The 23,249-nt window shown below is 37.1% G+C and overlaps 1 protein-coding gene across 8 annotated transcripts in view; it reads left to right on the top strand.

Moving 5' to 3' along the window:
- Positions 1 to 23,249, top strand: part of Dlg5 (Discs large 5) — a gene marked incomplete at its 3' end in the record, with an annotated part of 661,675 nt that overhangs the window by 616,861 nt on the left and 21,565 nt on the right. For all 8 annotated transcript variants that reach the window (XM_070101580.1, XM_070101579.1, XM_070101576.1 and 5 more), the window contains 1 exon segment: positions 16,046 to 16,200. In XM_070101580.1, the coding sequence (XP_069957681.1) occupies positions 16,046 to 16,200 (155 nt within the window).

Below are 23,249 nucleotides of genomic sequence, written 5' to 3'. Positions count from 1 at the left end.
CTCTTACTTGTTGTTGCCACCTTCCTCTTTTCCCATCTACCTCTTACTCTAACTGTAGCTACAACTAAATAATGATCCGATATATCAGTTGCCCCTCTATAAACATGTACATCCTGGAGCCTACCCATCAACCTTTTATCCACCAATACATAATCTAATAAACTACTTTCATTACGTGCTACATCATACCTTGTATATTTATTTATCCTCTTTTTCATAAAATATGTATTACTTATTACCAAATTTCTTTCTACACATAGCTCAATTAAAGGCTCCCCATTTACATTTACCCCTGGCACCCCAAATTTACCTACTACTCCCTCCATAACATTTTTACCCACTTTAGCATTAAAATCCCCAACCACCATTACTCTCACACTTGATTCAAAACTCCCCACGCATTCACTCAACATTTCCCAAAATCTCTCTCTCTCCTCTACACTTCTCTCTTCTCCAGGTGCATACACGCTTATTATAACCCACTTTTCACATCCAATCTTTATTTTACTCCACATAATCCTTGAATTAATACATTTATAGTCCATCTTTTCCTGCCATAGCTTATCCTTCAACATTATTGCTACTCCTTCTTTAGCTCTAACTCTATTTGAAACCCCTGACCTAATCCCATTTATTCCTCTCCACTGAAACTCTCCTACCCCCTTCAGCTTTGTTTCACTTAAAGCCAGGACATCCAGCTTCTTCTCATTCATAACATCCACAATCATCTCTTTCTTATCATCTGCACAACATCCACGCACATTCAGACTTCCCACTTTGACAATTTTCTTCTTCTTATTCTTTTTATTCTTTTTAGTAATCTTTACAGGAAAAGGGGTTACTAGCCCATTGTTCCCGGCATTCTAGTTGACTTTTACAACACGCATGGCTTACGGAGGAAAGATTTTTTTCCGCTTCCCCATGGATATGAAAGGAAAGGCAATAAGAACAAGAACTATTCAGATAAAATCAGAGAAAACTCAGATGAGTGTGTATACATAAACATGCATGTGTAGCATGACCTAAGTGTAAGTAGAAGTAGCATGACGTACCTGAAGTTTGCATGTTTATGAGACAGAAAAAAGACACCAGCAATCCTACCATGTAATACATATACATACAGGCTTCCATTTTACACTCACTTGGAAGTATAGTAGTACCTCCCTGGGCAATTGCTGTCTATCAACCTACTACCTAAATTATATTTTTTAATTATGCTTGAACATGATCAGGTTGTGTTTTTTCAGGTTTAAATATAGTTAGGTAAGGTAGGTTTTTAAGTTTTGTTTAATTATTGATAAGATTTTTTTTTCTGTTTTATTTAAATAGTTAAGAGGCTTACAAAATAGCATTACCTACACATCCATGTACATCACCAGCTTTACACTTGTAATCTATAACTACCTCTTCAATAACCAATATGTAGCCACAGGAGCAGAGTTATGCTTGTGGTGTCCCAGCCGCAAGTTTTACACCGACTCCAAATTTATATTCGACAAAGTTCACAACACATACAGTAGTTTGAAGGTGTTATTTTACCCTTAACATATTGCATTTGCTTTATATTGCAGACAGTAAATACAATATAACAATGTAAATGGTCTGGTTAGCCAGACTTGAGTCCTGGAAGTGGGAAGTACAGTGCCTGCACACTGAAAAAAGGGTGGGGATATTTTGCAGTTTTTGAACTGTAGGCATGTCTCTGTCAAGACAATGATGGAGTGAATGATGGTGAAAGTGTTTCTTCTTTTTATTAACACATCGCCCGTTTCCAACCTGCCTCGGTTGGAAACGGCTGATGTGTTAATAAAAAAAATACTAAATGGTGAGAATGAGCTAGCTCTGTTAAGTAGGTTAGAAATGAAATGGTTGTCCATGGATTTAACTTAATCATTGCACAAGGTTAATGGTTCTATCCCAAGTTCTCCCAATACGGTCTATTACTTTCATGATATAGGAGATTCTTATTTTAGTTATCAGTATATTTTCTATCGTAGTGCTCATCTTAATATGTTTTTCATTCTTAGAGTATTTTAAATATCCTGATAATTATGGAAGTACAAAATGAGAATTTTTTTCTTTTCAACATACTTATCTCCCACTGAGGCAGGGTGACTTAAAAAAGAAGAAACCCTTTTAAAAGTTTTTCTTCTTTTTATATTTAGTAAAAAATGAGAAATAATGTAACACATTTTGATTATGTAAAACTTCTTAACAAGAAAAAAAATTTAATTCAATAATAGTTGATAGTTGAAGGAGGGGTGGAGATGTGTTGCAGTTTTTAACTGTAGTGTTGGCATGCCTCTGGCAAGACAGTGATGGAATAAGTGATGATGAAAGTGTTCTGTTTTGGCTTGCCCTGTCATGTTGGAAATGGTTAATGTGTTAATAAAAAGAGATAATTGCAGTCCTGTTGCAGTAGGGTTCAAACAGTCCCTTGGGCAGTCACGGCTCTAAATCATATTAGCAACATAAAATAATAGAATAAAATCACACAGGACTTTAATCGCAGGGGCAATTGAGTAGGTAAACTGTTAGTGTCATTCCAGGCTTCCAGCTCACCTCTCTGGTCAACAGTCTCTCCTGTTGGTCTCTCTCCCTTGTTGGTGTGCTTTCTGTTGGTGTCCCTGTTGGTGTGCCTCCTGTTGTTGTCCCTGTTGGTGTGCCTCCTGTTGTTGTCCCTGTTGTTGTCCCTGTTGGTGTGCCTCCTGTTGTTGTCCCTGTTGGTGTGCCTCCTGTTGTTCCTGTTGGTGTGCCTCCTGTTGTTGTCTCTGTTGGTGTGCCTCCTGTTGTTGTCCCTGTTGGTGTGCCTCCTGTTGTTGTCCCTGTTGGTGTGCCTCCTGTTGTTGTCCCTGTTGGTGTGCCTCCTATTGTTGTCCCTGTTGGTGTGCCTCCTGTTGTTGTCCCTGTTGGTGTGCCTCCTGTTGTTGTCCCTGTTGGTGTGCCTCCTGTTGTTGTCCCTGTTGGTGTCCCTGTTGGTGTGCCTTCTGTTGGTGTCTCTGCTGGTGAGCCTCTCATTGGTGTCCCTGTTAATGTCCCTCCCTGTTGGTGTCCCTCCCTACTGGTGTCCTTCCCAGTTGCTTACACTCCCAGTTGTACTCATCAAAACTTACTCTTCAGGCCCTTGTTACCTTGTGGTGTGTGTCAAAATTCATTTTCTTCCTCTTGTATTGAAAGGTCTTTAATTTATCATGTTATCATGACCCTTGCACTCACCTTCCTCATCAATACTGTATCAGGTCTTTGCTCCCAGTGCTGTTAGTAGTTGGATTCATGTGACTAGGGTCATCATAACATTTCAGTCTGACACTACTGATAAGCAGTCATATTTTAGTTTTCTCAATTTTTCTTCATTTTTACACAAATAACCCACACGTAAGAGAAAAGAACTTATAACAACGTTTCTGTCCGACTTGCACCATTAACCAGTCACACACTAACACGCAAAGACAAGGGAGCCAGTCATGGTATTGTGCCTTTTTCTTCATTTTATGAAATAATTGATTATTGCATTTATATGACAATGACTGTAATTTTTGACACTTTGAGTTAAAAAAAAAAGTTGTCTTACAGCCATTAATATGTAGTATTTATATAAAAAAATCACATTTTAGAAATTGCAAAGTTTTTTTTAAAAGAAAACTTATGATTTTATGATGTGTTGAAGTTGGCCAAAAATGATCACTCAGCCACAGCAGTGTAAATGTACAGCGATGTAAATGAATACAGCAGGAGAAATGCACACAGCAGTGTATATGTACAGAGCAGTGTAAATGCACACAGAAGTGTAAATGCATGCTAGTCTCAGTGCACACACCAGTGTAAATGCATACAGCAGTGTAAATTCACACACCAGTGTACATACATACCAGTGTAAATGCATTCATCATTATTCATTTAACAATTTTTTTTATGCCAAATTATAATTTTCACTAACATTACGTACATAGTTTCTTATGATATTAGAGGTGTGTCTAGGTGTTTCAATGCTCAAAACATGAACATGTGGCATTAGCATTAGTGTTGCAAAGAAAGATACATGTCTGTAACAATAAGTGTCTGCCTACTGTTGAATTGTTTGTCTGAGCCACAATAATCTTCCTAAGTATCTCATCAAAAAATACTTCCAAATACTCATAATCATGTTAATTAGAATTGTAGGTTTTTATTTAGGTTTTGTGTATGTTAAATGCAAATATTTATTTTTTAGAGGTTTTGAGGGGCACAGGTGTTTCTTTCTTCTTCTTCTTCCTTTCAATGCACCGGCCATATCCCACCAGGAAAAACAAAAGTTGCACAGGTGTTATGGGCACACAAAAAGCACACTACATAGACTTAACCTAAGATAACCCTATGACGTCAAACAATACGAGTTATTCAGATAGCTGAGTCAAGACCTAAAATTGCAGCTGGCAGGAGACATTTGCAGTTTTGAACTGTAGTATCAGCACCCCTCTGGCAAGACAGTGATGGAGTGAGTGTTGGTGGAAACGTTTCTTTTTTTTGGACCACCCTGCCTTGGCGGGAAATGGCCAATGTGTTAAAAAATATACAGTGGACCCTCGACTAATGCTATTAATTCGTTCCTGAGAGCTCATCTTTAGTCAAAGTTATCGTTAGTCAAGTTAATTTTCCCCATAAGAAATAATGGAAATCAAATTAATCCGTGTAGGACACCCAAAAGTATGAAAAAAAAATTGTTTTACCACATGAAATATTAATTTTAATACATACAAACTGAAGAAGACATGCACAGTTACATGACACTTACCTTTATTGAAGATCTGGTGATGATTGATGGGATGGGAGGAGGGGAGAGTGTTGATGGTCTTAGTGTTTAGAAGGGGAATCCCCTTCCATTAGGACTTGAGGTGGCAAGTCCTTTTCTGGGGTTACTTCCCTTCCCTTTAAATCTCTCAAACCAACCTTTGCTGGCCTTAAATTCACTCACATCACCACTAGTTGCTAGCATTTTTTTAATTAAATCGTCATGCAACTTCCTAGCCTTTTCACATATGATCGCTTGAGAGATGCTATCTCCTGCTATCTGTTTTTCGTTTATCCACACCAATAACAGTCTCTCAACATCTTCTATCACTTGCGATCTCAGTTTCGAAAACATAGTTGCACCTTTGGCAAGAACAGCTTCCTTGATTGCCGTTTTCTTGCCCACAATAGTAGCGATGGTTGATTGGGGTTTTGTGTACAACCTGGCCAGCTCGTAGACACGCACTCCACTTTCATACTTAGCAATGATCTCTTTCTTCATATCCATAGTAATTCTCACCCTTGGGGCCCATGGTGACTTATTTTGCAGGTGCAATCACTAAAAAGGCTGTGATAATATGAAATGTTCCGATTGTATGCTTGGAAGCAACCGCAGTGGCTGGCTGGCTTGTAAACACTGGCCAGAAGTGGACGCGTCTCAGACAGAACGAATAGTGTTGGTCGAGTTTTTTAGCGCTAGTCGAGGCAAAATTTTTGCGTTAAAATGTATCGCTAGTCAGATTTATCGTTAATCGATGCCATCGTTGGTCGAGGGTCCACTGTATGTATATATGTGTGTCACTCATACTTTGGTTCCCTGAATATACAGCCTCTCCTCACTTAGTGATGTATTCGTTTACCAGCCACTCAGACTTAAGACCAGCTCTCCAACCACTATGCAAACCTAAGTAATGTATATTAGAGCTGATTTCCTCTGTTCTGTTTATTACAATATACAGTACACTACTGTATAAACATTTAAAAATATACTGAAAATGTTATAAATGGTGCACCGGTGACATTAAAAAAAATATCTAAAGATGGTTGACACAAACCCACTACCAGTATGGTATGCTCTTCACTTAACGACCAGTTTGCTTACCAACCTACTCTTAGGAATGGAACCCCATCATTAAGTGAGGAGAGGCTGTATATATGTTGCTGACATCTAATTGGTATATAAATAGGAATTATGATAGTAAAGTATTCAAAAAATGAAACAATAAATTATTTAAATGGTTTGGGACAAATACTGAAATGAGAATGTGACCATCAAGGTTTAAATTAATTGTTTTAGAATGAAGTTAACTGTTTTAGAGCACTGAATATATATCGTCTGATGAGCCCAGAGGGCATATGTTAGGACTATTTTGTGGAATTAAACATTGAATGAGTTTATATGAGTGATGAATTTGAAGTGACAAGACATAAGTGATGAAAAAAGTGATTGACATCAGAATGCTTCTTCATGTGTTAAGAAAGACTGAAGATAATGTGTAGAAGACTTGATTGAAGGGACTAGTAACCCCTTCTCCTCTATAAATTACTTAGGTCACCCTGCCTTGGTGGGATATGGCTGGTTTGTTTAAAAAATAAAAAACTTGATTGAATGTTTATACAAGTTGTATGAATAATACTTTTGCATGAAACTAGATATCATTCACTGTACAGTATTGTACAATCTGTGATGACATAGGTTATGCAGAAGTCAAAATAGATATATTTAATAAGCATTATGTAATGGAGCTAAATCTTTCCTTCTGTGTAAGATTGTAAATGTTTTCTTTAAACCTACATTTTTATCTCAGCTCTATTGTCATCACCATAGCTACCATGCATCACTGGTATTCCAAAAGCACTGGGACATGGGGTCTTTTGATTTTAGAAAATCTGCAGAGTAAACAACAATAATATCCATAGGATATTGCAAAATTAGTTATATGTACTCAACAAAGGTTGAAAGCATTTCTCTTATCTGAATTTAAAATATATTCACACTTTATACAGCTTCATCAAGTGCGACCATGTTGTAATAGCACACAAAATGCTTGATAAAGGAATAACAGGAAAAGTTGGTAGATGGATCTATATCTTCCTAACAAATAGAACACAAAGAGTAATAGTAAACAGAGTAAAGTCTGAGGCAACTATGGTGAAAAGCTCTGTTCCACAAGGCTCAGTATTCACTCTCATCCTATTCCTCATCCTCATATCTGACACAGACAGAGATGTAAGCCATAGCTCCGTGTCTTCTTTTGCGGATGACACCCGAATTGCCATGACAGTGTCCTCCATCAAAGACACTGCAAGACTCCAAGCGGACACCAGCCAAATCTTCAAATGGGTCGCTCAAAACAATATGAAGTTCAGTGAAGAGAAATTTCAACTACTCAGATATGGAAAACTTTAGGAAATTAAAACTGTATCAGGGCATACAACAAATTCTAACTATACAATTGAGTGAAAAGTAATGTGAAGGATTTGAGAGTGATAATGTCAGAGGATCTCACCTTCAGAGACCACAACAACGTATCTGCCGCATCTGCTAGAAAAATGATAGGATGGATAGTGAGAACCTTCAAAATTAGGGACACCAAGCCCGTTATGATTCTCTTCAAATCGCTTATTCTCTCTAGGCTAAAATACTGCTGTACATTAACTGCCCCCTTCAAGGCAAGCAAAATTGCTGACCTGGAGAGTGTACAAAGAACTTTAACAGCTCACATAAGTACGATAAAGCACCTAAATTACTGGGAATGGTTGAAGTCCCTTTATTTGTATTCCCGGGAACACAGGTGAGAGAGATACATGATAATATACACTTGGATAATCCTAGAGGGATTAGTACCAAACTTGCACACGAAAATCACTCCCTATGAAAGCAAAAGACTCGGCAGGAGATGCAACATTCCCCCATTGAAAAACAGGGATGTCACGAGTACGCTGAGAGACAACACAGTAAGTGTTGGGGGCCCAAAACTGTTCAACTGCTTCCCAGCATACATAAGGGGGATTACCAATAGACCCCTGGCTGTCTTCAAGAAGACACTGGACAGGCACCTAAGCCAGTACCTGACCAACCGGGCTGTGGTTTGTATGTCAGTTTGCTTGCAGCCAGCAGTAACAGCCTGGTTGATCATACCCTGATCCACCACAAGGCCTGGTCTCAGACTGGGCCACGGAGGCATTGACCCCCAAAACCCTCTCCAGTATATATGTACACCATCTAGGTATTACTACTACTTAGTGTTGAGAACTGGAGTCAGTTCCATAACTATCTTGAACATCCATTACAGTGGCTGGGACTTCTGTCTTTAATAACAGTTTCACCAAGGTCTGCTTTGCACAGTGATACCATAAAATAATTAGTAATGGGGCTTGTATAATCTTAATGACTTCTCTGATGGCTGCTTTGCACGGTAATGTTTTTTATTTTTTGATGCTTCAGCTTATACAAATGCATGATTTCTCACTTAGTAATGTATGTTTTATTGTGCTTAAAGGCTATTATAATTTTTTCAACGAACTGGTCACATCCCACCGAGTCAGTTTGACCTAAATAGAAAAACGAAACTTTTTCTTTTTAAATTTAGCGCAGTATGCAGGAGAAGGAGATACTAGCTCCTTGCTCCTGGCATTTTAGTCACCTCTTGTGACACTCATGGCTTACGGAGGAAAAATTCTTTTCCACTTCCCTATGGAAAATTATTTTCTCACTATTCGACATTAATATTATACCTGTGTACTTGCAACAACTAGTACTGCAGTACTTTTTCCGTTCTCCAGTTTTCTCATTTCTTACAAAGGTAATGAGCTCAACATCGTTGTTTCATGATCATGTAGAGTGAGCGAAGACAAGTGGTGTTTTAAGGTTTGCAGTGCTCTTGAAGTGTGAGCAAAGTAATGTTTATGAAGTGTTTTAGGCTAACCCCATAGCTAAACGTCAAGTTCTGGATGTGGGAAGTACAGTGCATGCAATCTGAAGGATGACTAGGGATGTTGCTGCTCGGATGATCATTTGAATTGTTATGTCCATGCACTTTCAGTAAACCAGTATTGAGTGGTGAATACTCAAACACTGCAGCAGGCCTACTGGCCCATACTAGGCAGGTCCTCAAATCCAAACCCTCCAACTGAAACATTTGTTCAACACAATATCATGGCCTCCCAATACAGTGGACCCCCGCTTAACGATCACCTCCCAATGCGACCAATTATGTAAGTGTATTTATGTAAGTGCGTTTGTACGTGTATGTTTGGGGGTCTGAAATGGACTAATCTACTTCACAATATTCCTTATGGGAACAAATTCGGTCAGTACTGGCACCTGAACGTACTTCTGGAATGAAAAAATATCATTAACCGGGGGTCCACTGTATTTTAGCCCTGGTAACCCAATCAACTCATGCTGTGTAAGTCCCACTCAAACCAAACATAGACAAATACATTTTCATGTATTTGTCTTTTTGCAGTAATTAATTTTAAAATATTGTTTCAGTGAAGTGTGTGTAGATCACAACTGATTACTTGACACAACAATTTGTAGCATTGCACCGTATTCCTGACCTCACAAGAGATACTAAACCTGTGATCTTAACACTTACTCAACTTTTTTGCACCTACTTTGATAACGCTGAGAGACTTCAAAACGCATTTACTGGAAAAGTTGCAACACTGTCATTTCCCTTCTTTAGTACAGCTCACTGTTGTCATCAAGTTAATTCAGTGGCCCCTGAAGGGAGGTGCCTTGATGCTGGTAAAGGGTTCTGGATCCATGAAATTGGAACTACCCTTCCTTGCATCAGACATGATTATCTCCTATTCCACAGGCACTATATGACCCCTATGGGTTTAATGCTTTCCCATGAAAATAATACCTCAAAAACACATCTTTATGAGACTTCATCTTACTAGTGTACTTGGCATAACTCAGGATATCTCGATAAATGTCTTGTACTGCTTCAGATACCCCAGAAATTGTTAAAATTGCTGCAGGTATTTGAGAATGGATATGTTAAACTATGAAATATGTTTTAAGACAAGGTAAGTGATGTAATTAGGTATAATTGACAAAAGATTGAATCATAATTTTCTTTACCAAGACTTCTTATTAATACTGTGAGTACAGTGTTTTTTTTTGTGAAAGTTAGAAAATATTGCCTTTCCAGTTACAGTTAGGTAACACTTGTTGAGGAATCCAAATGGTGTACTGCCAAGAATAAGTGAAAAGTATAAAGACAAGTTTCAGAACAAGGTATTATTGGGACAACATTTTGCTTTATCAACACAGGAAAAAATTTTTCCCAGTAAAAACTTCTGCAACATGTGTATTTCCACTTGATTGGCCTTTCAGTGGATTTTCTCATATGGCAATACTTTCAACAAACCACTTGGTGGGCTCTTTTTGACCTTTACCTTTCTAATACTGAATTATGTAAAGTAAAAGGAGCAAAACATTGCCACAATAAAATGTCACATTAGTTGCACTTGTGTCCTTTTACTTTACATATTGTCGGTAATTCTACCAACTTTATTATAATACTGAATTAACAGCCTAGTGATTTTTGCTCACTCAATTATGTGGATTTTATTTTATTTTATTTTATTTTTTGAAACACAAAGCCCTACAAACTGCAGTATTCCCACTCTTCCTTCAGAGTGCAGGCACTGTACTTCTCACCTCCAGAACTCAAGTCCAACTAACTGGTTATCTCTGAATCCCTTCAAAGTGTTACCTTGCTCACACTCTTAACACGCTTAAATAAGTGTGTTGGATGTCCAAGCTCCTAGGACTCAAAACCTCCTTTCCTTGAATGACCCTTGTTCTCCTAGTTATCATATTTTTCTCTGTCCTCTCTAAATGTCCAAACTACCTCAACAATCACTCCTCAGCCTCCTGATTAATACTTTTAGCAACTCCACACTGCCTCCTAATCTCCAAACTCTGAATTCTCTGCATAATACTCACACCACACATTGCCCTCAAATGTGACATCTCTACTGCCTCCAGCCTCCTCCTTGCTGCAACATTCAAAACCCAGGCTTCACACCTATACAACAGTGTTGGTTCCACTCTACTTCATTACATTTCTTGGATTTGTTTATACTTACCTATGGCAATCTCTTGAAATGTATTTCATTTTGTCATACTCTCTATACATTGAAGTCATTATATTCTGCATTTTGCATAGCTAGAATTAAAAAGTTAGTGAATTCATGATGCAGTGAAGTTTGTAAAGTGTGGTGCATCTACTCTACTATTATTTGCTTATGGACAGTCTGCCTTCAGTAACTAATGATATTTATGAGATTTTAAATGTGGTGGCAATGTGCAGTGGAGGAGATAGATGTGCAGCTATTTAGATAGTAATGAAAATGGAGTGTTCAGTTGATTATTAAAACAAAGATCCACATGTGAGTGTTTAATGTGACAGCTTATCAGTTTTAGGAGAGACTGGTTGAGTCTGTATTGCAGAAAACAAGGTATCAGATATGACTCCTTGAATGCAGACTCTTTTTGTGTGGTGATAGGACTACAGTCTTCATAACTGTCTTGGGCTGCCCTGACTGGGGCTTCCCATGCCAGGGTTGCCACAGTGGTAAACATTCACAGAAAACACTGCCCATGTTTTAAAAACATTTTATTTTTTAGTTCTGCTAAACAAAGTAAATTCTGGCCCTGGAGCTGCAGCCTATTAATGGGCAATATACCATACATCTTTGGTTAGTGGATAAAAGTAAAACAAGAGGTTCTATAATGTCTCTTTCGAAAGTCATAGTTTGCATGTGTTTGGTTTACAGTTTGCTGTGTTTTCTGGTGGTTTTATTTGCCTATTTGGGTTGCATTGCTTGAGTGACGTAAGAATTGAACTTCAGTCAATTTGAGGCAGAGCCATATAATAACACCATCACTGTTCTCTTCTTTTTCATTCACCAATTTTGAGATCAAATTGCAAAAATGGTTTATTCTCAGAGGTTATATAGATATATAATTTTTTTGTATATTAAAGGCAAGTGTCTTAATTATGTAGGTATAGAACTTTTTAATTCATTGTTAGCTGTAGTATTTAATGTTGAGATCGCAGCATGATAAGATGTAGGTTGTGTCATCAACATAAATTATTGGCTTTAGATGGTGGGTGGCATTTGGTAAGTCATTGATGTAGAGGAGGAGGAGAAGAGGACCCAGGATACTGCTGTGAGGGACACTGAATGTCATTGAAACAGTAATGAAGTAACATTAATGTCTATATGCCGTTGTCTGTTACTTGTGTAGGACTGAAAGTATTTGAATATGCACCTCAAAATTTGTATCAAAAGCCTTAAGCAGACTGATAAAAAGTCCAGTAAGATGCTCGTTTCTGTAAAGTACTATATAAATTCTCTCAGTTGCAAATTATATCATTAGTGCTCTTTTGGTCTGAAACCAAAACTCAGTTCATTACAAACTTAACAAAATAAAAAATTTACATTCCTTGAATTATTTTTTTAACACCAGTTGTCCCCCACCAAGGTAAGGCAACTCAAAAAGGAAACACATTCACCATCATTCATTTAATAAATGTTTTTCTAGACATGTATAGACATTACTATTCAAATGACCCTGCTAAATGCAACATCCCCATCTCTCCTTCAGAGTGCAGGCACTACTTCTCAACTTGTTTGTTGTTTTCCACCCAAAAAATGAGCATCTCACACAAGCACTGAATAGTCATATAAAAAAATATACCACATTTTTAACACACTGGCCATCTCCCACCGGGGCAGGGTGACCCCTCCCCCCCCCCCCCCAAGAAAAAAGAATACACAGGTATGGAAATAAAATACAAAATTAAAGAACCATTCCTATATAAAAAAACACAAAATTAGAATAAAAAATATGCATTTCTTGAACTGACAGACATGATCAACTAGTGACCAAAGATAGAAATTTAAATCTCGGTTATAAGTCTATAACTTGAGCATCTGTGGTGGTTCCGTCCATATCAAAGAGAGAGAGAGAGAGAGAGGGTAAAACTAATCAACAGTGATACTGCATAGTGTTAAAGACAAAGTCTTTCACTGGTGACCTTTCCAAAGAAGACCAAAGTTAGCAATTATGGACTTAGTGAATATGGAGATTTCATTATATGTGGAAAGTGCTTGGGCCTTCTTTATTTTTTTATCTATGTACTGCAGTACTAACTTACCAGATTGGAAAGTACAGAGAAGAAAGTGAAAAATAATCCCAATGTCAACACCATGGTCTATGACTTTAACCAAATACCAGTGATTTTTTCTAACACCGGCCATCTCCCACCAAGGAAGGGTGACCCCAAAAAAAAAAAGAAAAAAGTTTTCTTTTTATATTTAGTAATTTATACAAAAGGGGTTAAATACCAGTAGTTATGAGATATATTACCATAACGAAGATAAAAGTTCTCAGGAGGGTACTGGACGAGTTTCTACATAAAGTACCAGTTCAGTAAAGTTGTGATTGGATCTCAGTGTGGTATATTATTTAATTAAAATTTGACAAATATGAGAATATGGGAACTTGGGTTTACGAATGAGTATGAAATCAGTAAGAGTATTGCATCTGATATAAAGAAGTAACAAGGTAATATTATAACTTTAATGACAAAACAAGATGCTAGGGATTATAGGATTTATTGTATTGGGAAAATGTTGAAGCACCCAAGAGACCAGACTGTAATTATTACAGCATATAAATGGTTTAGTGACAGCAAACTACAGGCACAGACATGCTGTTCACATAAGCTTGACCTCCAGTTTAGGGGTAACAATGGTAAGTGATCCAGGGGTTACTAAATATAAAGCTAGGTACAGGTATACCTCGCTTTTAGAGTGTTTCACTAGTACAGCGTTTTTCAGTGACGTATTATGTTTATTACTATTGGCATTTGCCTTGCTCTTAAGATGGTTTGTGGCAATGATGCACACATCAGATGACTCCAAGCTGAATCGAGCATTGCTTTTTTTAGGACTGGTGCTATTGTATACTTAATAAATGATTGTATTTCCAAAACCTAATTGCTGTATTAGCTAGGTATGCCTGTATATTACAGGTTGGCCATCACTGATCCAGTTCTATCACTAATCCAGCACTAATTTCAGCTAGTATCATTGGTAAAAGTTTGTTTATGTTGGCATGGTAAATCACAGGAAACTGATTTACCATGCCAACAGTAGAAGTAAATGATGTCCCAGTGGTGCTGGATTAGTGATGGTCACTGTATTTGCAAAAAGAAGATAATTGGTGAATCTTAAGTATAGACACTGCCAGCATTGCATCATTCACAACTAGATTGCAGAAAAATTCTGACCAACATGAAATATAGTTGCACCAAATTTATTATGTTGATGAGACTAAGCTTTATTGTACATGTTTAGCTACATATATTATGGTCAAGAAGCTTAAGCAGACTGTAATTTGCCTAGATATAAGGTGAGTAAGGAAAGGCTTTCTATTCAATTTTTTTTTTTTTAACAAGTCGGCCATCTCCCACCGAGGCAGGGTGACCCAGAAAGAAAGAAAATCCCCAAAAAGAAAATACTTTCATCATCATTCAACACTTTCACCACACTCACACATAATCACTGTTTTTGCAGAGGTGCTCAGAATACAACAGCTTAGAAGCATATACGTATAAAGATACACAACATATCCCTCCAAACTGCCAATATCCTGAACCCCTCCTTTAAAGTGCAGGCATTGTACTTCCCATTTCTAGGACTCAAGTCCGGCTATATAAAAATAACCGGTTTCCCTGAATCCCTTCACTAAATATTACCCTGCTCACACTCCAACAGCTCATCAGGTCCCAAATACCATTTGTCTCCATTCACTCCTACCTAACACGCTCATGCACGCTTGCTGGAAGTCAATGTTATATAATAATAATCTTTCTTTCTACAAGTACATGTACAATGTATACAAACCAAAGCTAACATCAGTGACATACTATATAGAAAGCCTCTGGTTATGCAGAGCATTTCGGGCAAATTAGGTTAATTTTGTTCCGGGATGCAACCCATACCAGTCAACTAACACCCAGGTGCCTATTTACTGCTAGGTGAACATGGATAGCAGGCATCTTAAGGAAACATGCCCTGCTGTTTCCACCCATACTGGGGATCAAACCACGGACCTCATTGTGTAAGCTGAGTGTGCTACCAACCCAATTACGAAACACTTAACAGCTGTAAGGTTGAATAAAATCACAAGCTACTCGCTTATCTTCTTTATCATACTCAATGTGTGTCACTTTGAGTTTTAACACACTGGTCATTTCTCACCAAGGTAGGTTGACTTAAGAAACACATTCACCAATACTCATTATCTGGCTGTGTTTCCAGAATTCATGGACACCATAATTGAAATGACCCAGTGATCTGCCACATTAGAAAGAATATGTTTATTCTTTCTAATATCGTATTTAATAATGAGAAACACTTTGGACCTAGGTAGTAGGTTGGTAAACAGCAACTGCCCAGGGAGGTACTACCGTCCTGCCAAGTGAGTGTACAACGAAAACCTGTAATTGTTTTACATGATGGTAGGATTGCTGGTGTCTTTTGTCTGTCTCATAAACATGCAGGATTTCAGGTATGTCTTGCTACTTCTACTTGCATTTAGGTCACACTACACATACATGTACAAGCATATATATACACACACCCCTCTGGGTATTCTTCTATTTTCTTTCTAGTTCTTGTTCTTGTTTATTTCCTCTTATTTCCATGGGGAAGTTGAACAGAATTCTTCCTCCGTAAGCCATGCGTGTTGTAAGAGGCGACTAAAATGCCGGGAGCAAGGGGCTAGTAACCCCTTCTCCCGTATAAATTACTAAATTTAAAAGAGAAACTTTCGTTTTTCTTTTTGGGCCACCCTGCCTTGGTGGGATACGGCCGGTGTGTTGAAAGACGAAACACTTTGGAATTGGAATTTATAGTCGGTACGTGAAGGGATTCAGGGAAACCAGTTAGTCGGACTTGAGTCCTGGAGATGGAAAGTACAGTACCTTCACTCTAAAGGAGGGGTTTGGGATATTTGTTGCTTGGAGGGACATCTGAACTGTTGTATCTGTGTGCAAGATATGACACCATCATTCACACTAACACTGTCAAGACAATGAGTATGAATGATGGTGAAAGTGTTTCTTTTTAGGGTCACCCTGCCTTGGTGGGAGACGGCCAGCATGTTAAAACAAAAATTGTATACTAGTTGCAAGACTGCAGATGATTCTGATTTACGTATAATATTTTTTCTCTACAGAGATGTAACCTTGAAGGAAGGGCCAGATATAGGCTCTAGTTCCCATGATATGTATTCCAAGGCTCAAAAGGAGCGCCTTGACAACTTAGATCAGGCTAATCAAGAAATCGATAGGTTACGAAAAACTATAGAGAAACTTCAAAGTGAATTACAAGGTAAGCACACTTCTCTACTTAATTAGTACATATAGAGTGAATTGAATTTGTTTATTATGCACTGATATATTTACTAATTAAATAACTGCATTTCTGTTTGAATGATGAAAGCATCCAATAGCAAACTTCTAAATATTTGTATAAAATTTCACAATTTTTCTTTTGTATTGTTGTTTGGCTTCAAACAGGCATGTAGCAATCATACCTATGATAGTTACTCACTAGTGAAGTGAAAAGTAAAGCCATATTTGATTTGCTTAAGTAAATTTAATGAAGAAGCTATGCACAAGAATGTATGGTAACCTTGTGCAGTAAGAGTTTTGTTATGGCATCGCATTATAGCTCTATATTATAGCTCTGCAGTATCTATTTTGTTCAATCTGTAACTATATTAAATCTAATGCTGGATGTTTGTTTTATGTGATTATTCAATTGGTTATTATTAGCTCAAGTGGAAATCTTTGCATCACACTAATTGCCTATTATGCACTTACAGAGAAACTCATAGATTTTATTATTTTTTCTTTTCAAGACATACGTAGGATCATACCTCACACCATCCAATCAGCTTCTAAAGAATCTTTTTGATTTGATTTTGAGTTCAGCATTTTCCTTTTCTTTTTATGATGATAACCGTTCTTTTTGTCTCCATCTCATGTCTTTATTGCCTTAGTATTATTTTCCTTCTCCTCTATTACCTCTCATACCCTGGCCACCATCATGATGGAAGAGTGTAGCAGGTAAATAATTCCTTCCACTGTCTCCTAGCTTTTGTTGCTTTGCAAATCTCACAATGTTCTTTGATTGTAATTTTTAATGCAAGGGCATGTATTGCATGTCATGCATGTGTCTTGTGTTTATGCAAATGCATTTTGCTCAGAAACCCTTTACGGTAGTCCTCTAGTTTATGCATTTTGAGATGTTTCAGAAAATGCTATTATAAAAATGTTCAGGAAATGTAAGGTGGATATGAGAAATATAGAAATTATGTATTGGTAATGTTAGCTTTCACTTATATAGCATTAATGTAGTTGGTTTTTATATTTGTAAGGTATATGTGTATGTGTGTATGGAAGCATATATATATGTATGGGATATATATGTGGGATACGACCGATGTGTTTAAAAAAATATTTAAATATATGTGTATATATATATTTAAACAATTAACATAGCCTAAAAAATCAAGAAAACAAAAAGTAATGCATTGACTAATTTCAGTAGGAAGTGATTACTGTGGTCCTGCATTCCTCTTTGTTTTTTCAACAGTACATCAATGTTATTGTGAAGGCCATTTTGTATTTGGTGTAACGTTTGAATACTCTGCGTGTATATTAATAATTTAAGCAAAGTATTGTATAGCTTTAAACATAACCAACTATTTGATAAGTACAAGAAATAATCACAGTGTACAATAGCAAGGATGAACAAATTTCAATAGCAAGTGTTTTTTATTTACTCAGTTTAGTCAAATTTCTGAGTTTTTAAAGTATTTTGCTAAATGAAGTTTAATCAGTTTTTATCGCAAATCTGCAAAACTGACTTTACTCAGTAATTTTCTTAACATCATGTTTTGAGTCATGGTTATCCAAAGAGGTACAATAAGAGTAAAGTGGGTACACACACTTTCAGTGTTTGTTTCATTATATCAGTGTACGTACTACTACACAAATAATCCGCTCATAGGAGAAACTTATGACAACTTTCGATCCGACTTGGACTTTTAGCTAGTCAGTTAATGGTCCAAGACAGACCAAAACTTCATCTTAAGTTTCTTTCTCTTGTGTGCGGATTATTTGTATATTGTTCCAGTCACAGTGTTGTGACTATTTTTTATTGTACTGCTACCACAGTCACCCTTGATACTCAGCTAGATTATTACACCCTCCACATTGTCCTTTTAGTACTGACAAGTTTTTTCATTCCTGCATCCTATACTTATGTCTTTATGCTTTTTCTTCTCCTGCTTACTCATTTACTTTTAGGCACTTCTCATCATTGCTACATGTTGCTTTTTTTAGAGAAAGCAGCTGAGAGTTGCTAATTTTTTGGTGGATACCAACACAGAAAATTATTGATTAAGCTTCTCCAGCACTCCCATCAAAAGTACTTATTTCTTGAAGATAATTTAAATGTGTGAGAGGGAAGAGGGTCATACACACAGTGCCATACACACAGTGCCATACACACCTACGAGACAGGGAGCGAGGGATACACGACACTGTATGAATGTTTTATATTTCACAAGCACTTTTTATTCTTTGAATACATTGGGTGACTTCCATCAAGACAGGGTGACCCGAAAAAGAACACTTCCATCACCACTCCCTCCATCACACAAGTACTGTTGGATCAAAATGTGAAGCTGCCAACAGTAGAGAAGAAATGACAATTTGCTGAGCTACATTTTATTACTATATTGATCTTTATCAAGTCATGCTTGATCAATTCTAGATCAACACAGGACAAATTGATATTGCAGAGTAAGCTTGTTCAACAGTGTTTCATTTCTTCACACTAGTACTGTACAATAATAAAGCACCACTTTGTACTGTATAGTTCTTGAAGTTATAGAAAAATTAAATGAAAGTACGCTTATGAGTTTATTAGATAATATTTTGAGTATCTCTCTTATTGAACAAGAGGTTTAGTTACATATGGGAGAGGTTTAGGGGTTGCTGTCTGGTTGGAAGAAGGGGCTAGGGGACTTACGTTAAATCACCATTATTATTATTAATTTTTATTATGATTATTATTATGATTATTATTATTTAGGGAACTTTGGGGTGTTGATGAATTTTTGAGGAGGCTTCAGATGGTCCCTCTTGACCCCCCAAGTGTCACCCACGGGTGCCACTCTTTGATACAACCCCTGGATGCCACCCCTTGATACAACTTCAGGTGCCACCCCTTGGTATAACCCCTGGGTGCCACCCATTGGTATAACCCCTGGGTGCCACCCATTGGTATAACCCCTGGGTGCCACCCATTGGTATAACCCCTGGGTGCCACCCATTGGTAATACCCCTGGGTTTATCTTAAATAACTTAAGCATTTTGCAATTGTTATCTGTGACTTAAGAGTTAGTCATCATTCCACGTTAAGGCATGTTTGTAATAGTGTTTACTTGTATATTATTATCAACTGTTGTTACATATTTGCCCTTGTAAAGTGGCAAACTCTTTTAACTAATATTATAGTGTGTTATATAGGTGTTCATATTTTTGTAATGTATAGTATTTAATATATAAATGTATTAATATCCTCACATATTTATATTTCTATATAGTATATTATAACAACAGTACTCAGTATTTCAGTAGGCCCCAACTTATAATGTTCACCACTTACAATATTGATACATGGAACCAATTAAATATTTTTTTGAATGTTGGTTTGCACTTAACAATCGTTGCAAATATTCAGTCAAATAATTTTAGTTTTTTTAATAAATGCATTCATACCATTTGTGTGTATATTTTGTAGCATTCGTAAAAGTATTATTCAGAGGGCTGAGGAGTGGTTGTTGAAGTAGTTTGGTCATTTAGAGAGGTGGAGCAAAGTAGGATGACTTGAAGGGTGTATAAATCTTTGATGAAGAGGAGAAGGGGTAGGGGTAATCCTAGGAAGGAGAGAGGGGGGTAAAGGAGATTTTGTGTTCAAGGGGCTTGGTCATACAGCAGGCATGTGTGAGCATGTTAGATAGGAGTGGAGACAAATAGTTTTTGTGACTTGACATGCTGTGGGAGTGTGAGCAGGGTAATATTTTGTGAAGAGATTCAGGGAAACTGGTTAGCAGGATTTGAGTCCTGGAGGCAGAAGTACAATGCCTGCACTCTAAAGGAGGAGTTTGGGATATTTGCTGTTTGAAGGGATGTCTAAACTGTCATATCTGTATGCCTCTGGTATGACAGTGTTAGTGTGAATGATGGTGAAAGTGTTTCGAGTCACCCTGCCTTGATGGGAGGCAGCTAGCATATTAAAAAACATATAGAGCATTCACATTTGTTTGGTAGAGATTGATCAAGAACTGTAGATTAAATATTTATTAATATTAATATTTCTCGGTTATTTGGTAAAGATTGGTGAAGAACTATATTTACGATTTTCTTAGGGCTAAATTTTAACCTTAATTTCCTTGGTCATTTATACCAAATGCATAGGTATTTTGTGTATGTTCTTCTTATCTATGGGTTTAGTATTTGTTTTTTTTGGTAGAGATTAGTTAGGGACTGTAGATTAAATAATTTCATTCTGAGGGAGCCACCACTGCTGCTGCTTGCATGCTGGACATGTCTGTGGGTGAGTTACAGGATGGCAGGAACTTAGGCCCCCACATTTACACAAACTACCTTCCCACTCTATATTCCCAGGCACATTAACCCTCACAATAACAGTGAGGGAGTGGTGAGCACACGTCGAGTCTTCAGTTCGATATGATGCAAGAAAGGGTAGGAAAGAATAGGAAAACGAGGAGATGAAGGTGCTCATTTCCTTTAGCTTGATCAATCTGAAGCAGAATCAGGTGGATGGATAAACATACTGGAGCCAGGAGAGAGGTGCAGCAGTGAAAGGCATTGTCAGAGGTGGGTGGGACCCACTAGTGGAAGTAGGTCATGCCCAAGATCTGGCCAGAAGCTAGCAGCATTGTTGTGAAAAATATCCTCTCTTCCAAGATTCCATTATGTTGCTGTGTCAGACAAGTATCATTACACTCATGGTACTGGCAGGTTGATAAATAAAACATCTGCAACACCTGGGTATCTTAATATGAAGTCATTTTGCAAACCTGTGACTTTTTTCCATTCAACTTTTTCATAATAAAGAGGCTTAGTTATTGCACGTGTGTCTTATTATTTGCAAGCCAAAAGGAACAGTATTGAGTTTAAAATATCAGGTAAATACTTGTAGTTAAAAAAATAAAATTAGAGCTCTAATATTATTCCCCCTCTTCAAGAAAATAATTTTTGAGTTCTGAACAGCCGGCTTATGAATAATTTTCAGGAAGGTATTAATGTCGTAAGTGGGGACCCACTGTATTGTCACTGAGTATTATAATATTCTTTATATAAAAATTTTGTATCCTGTTTCCTTTATTGTTCATTAATATTTCTACTGGAATGGCATTTTATAAGTATGGGAGAGTATTTTAACGGATCTATTGCTGTTGTAAGTCGCACCTCATTTATCCATTCTCTACACAATTGGAAATCCTAGTTTAATAGGGGATATCACTGCTTCTTACCTATTGTCAGTTAATGGTAGATTCTTCTCACACAGCCAGGTGGGGTAAATTGCATTCTTTGCAGTGTTACTATTACAGAGCATGTGGATATCCAAGTCACATTACTTGCAATATCAACTCTAATAGAAAGCTCTTGGTCTTGACAATTCCAGATGAATGAGATCCGACTGCATTGCTCGCTTCACTCGCTGTATTTGAATCTGTATCACAGTAAAACTCATTACTGTTACCACAATGAGTTTACAATTTTGCATGAAGTTTTCTCTCTTCCTCTCCTTGCATTCTCTAGCACCACTTCACATCACTTTCTTTTGTAGTAAATTGCTTTAATGTGTTGGTTGTTTCATATTAAGATTAATACTGAATGTTGCACAGTGTTTGCCTTTCAACAGTAAAAAGCAATGTATTGCCACAATTTAAATACTGGTAATGGAAAATGTTTCAATAATTTATGGTTATATATTCAAGAGACTGAAATTTTATCATACAAAAATATCAGTTGAATGAGTAAATTCTAGCTAAGTAGATCAGTGAAAATGGAGACAGTTACTTATCAGTGAGAGAGAAGACGGTATATGTTTAATATTTATATAAGATCCACTGCAAATGATTCCACACAAGCATCATTACTTCCATTCTTCCCTGTTCATTAAGTGGTGCAGCATTTATATAGAGAGGTTGGACTGGTATTTGAGCAGAAGAGTTTTAAACATAACAGAAACAATAAAATAACAAACTGTGTCTAATGAAAAGCCTATAATAACTGTGATGTTTCATTTGTTGTAGACAGTGAAAAGTCTTAACTAAAATTATAGAAGTGAAGCAGAAGCACTCTAACCATTTCATTTTTATCATATACATACTGACTTATTTTTGTGTTAACCATACCCAGAAACAGAAATAGATGCTTTTTCTATGGTCAAGGAGCAATATAGTATAAAGTATTGTATAGTTTGTGTAAATTAGACAGAGTGACAAATCATTGTAATTGACCGGGCAACACACACATCAAATGTAGGGCTTCCCTATAATGCACTAAAATAAATACTGCAGTGACAGACTCTCATCCCCAGAATCTGAATTCTGCATGCTGCCGCTCACCCCTCAGACAAGCATAAGTATTGGTACTTATTACTCTGTTGTTCCAAGCAGATTATGGTACTGTATGTCCTAACTGGTACCCCAAATCCACTTTTTACCCAATGCCTGACACTTGGGTGTTTGTAATTGTTGTCCATAGAATCCTACACTATTGCTCATGTTAGCTGAAATAACATGGGTGTGGACGTACTAATACTATAACTTGAAAGTTAGAGTATATGGCTGGAACCAACTAAATAAAGTGAATCCCACATGCTGCCAGCTGGTCTGCAAATAGGAGCAAGTATTGGAACTAATTATTCTATGGTTTCAGCTGGACTCTGTTAGGCCTACTTGGTGGCCAATACTCACTTTTTGCCATGTACCAACTGTTACCATAAGTACCTGGTATTGCTAGCAAGTGGGTTTGAGAGATTGTTAAGGTCATCAGTAATTAAGGTCTGCAATATTATGTTCATTTACTTTTGCCATTCTCTTATTTGCTTATGCTTTTTCTAATCCTTCCTACACACGTATAAGTTGCTCCCCATCCTTCCCTTATGCTCTTTCATTTCAGTGGGAAAATTTACAACTGCTTCTCCTCAGTACTAGATCAAGCAGCATGAAGGCCATGGTAATAAGTGTTTGAAATGTTTATGGAAGTGTCTAGCAAGTGAATGCGGTTGAAGTGTTTTTATAGATAACTTTGCATGATGTCATCACC

This window comes from Cherax quadricarinatus, chromosome 78 (assembly GCF_038502225.1).
Source record: "Cherax quadricarinatus isolate ZL_2023a chromosome 78, ASM3850222v1, whole genome shotgun sequence".
Classification (NCBI taxonomy): Eukaryota; Metazoa; Arthropoda; class Malacostraca; order Decapoda; family Parastacidae; genus Cherax; species Cherax quadricarinatus.
Note: the sequence above shows the minus strand (reverse complement) of the source record. Positions and strands in the feature narration are given on the sequence as shown.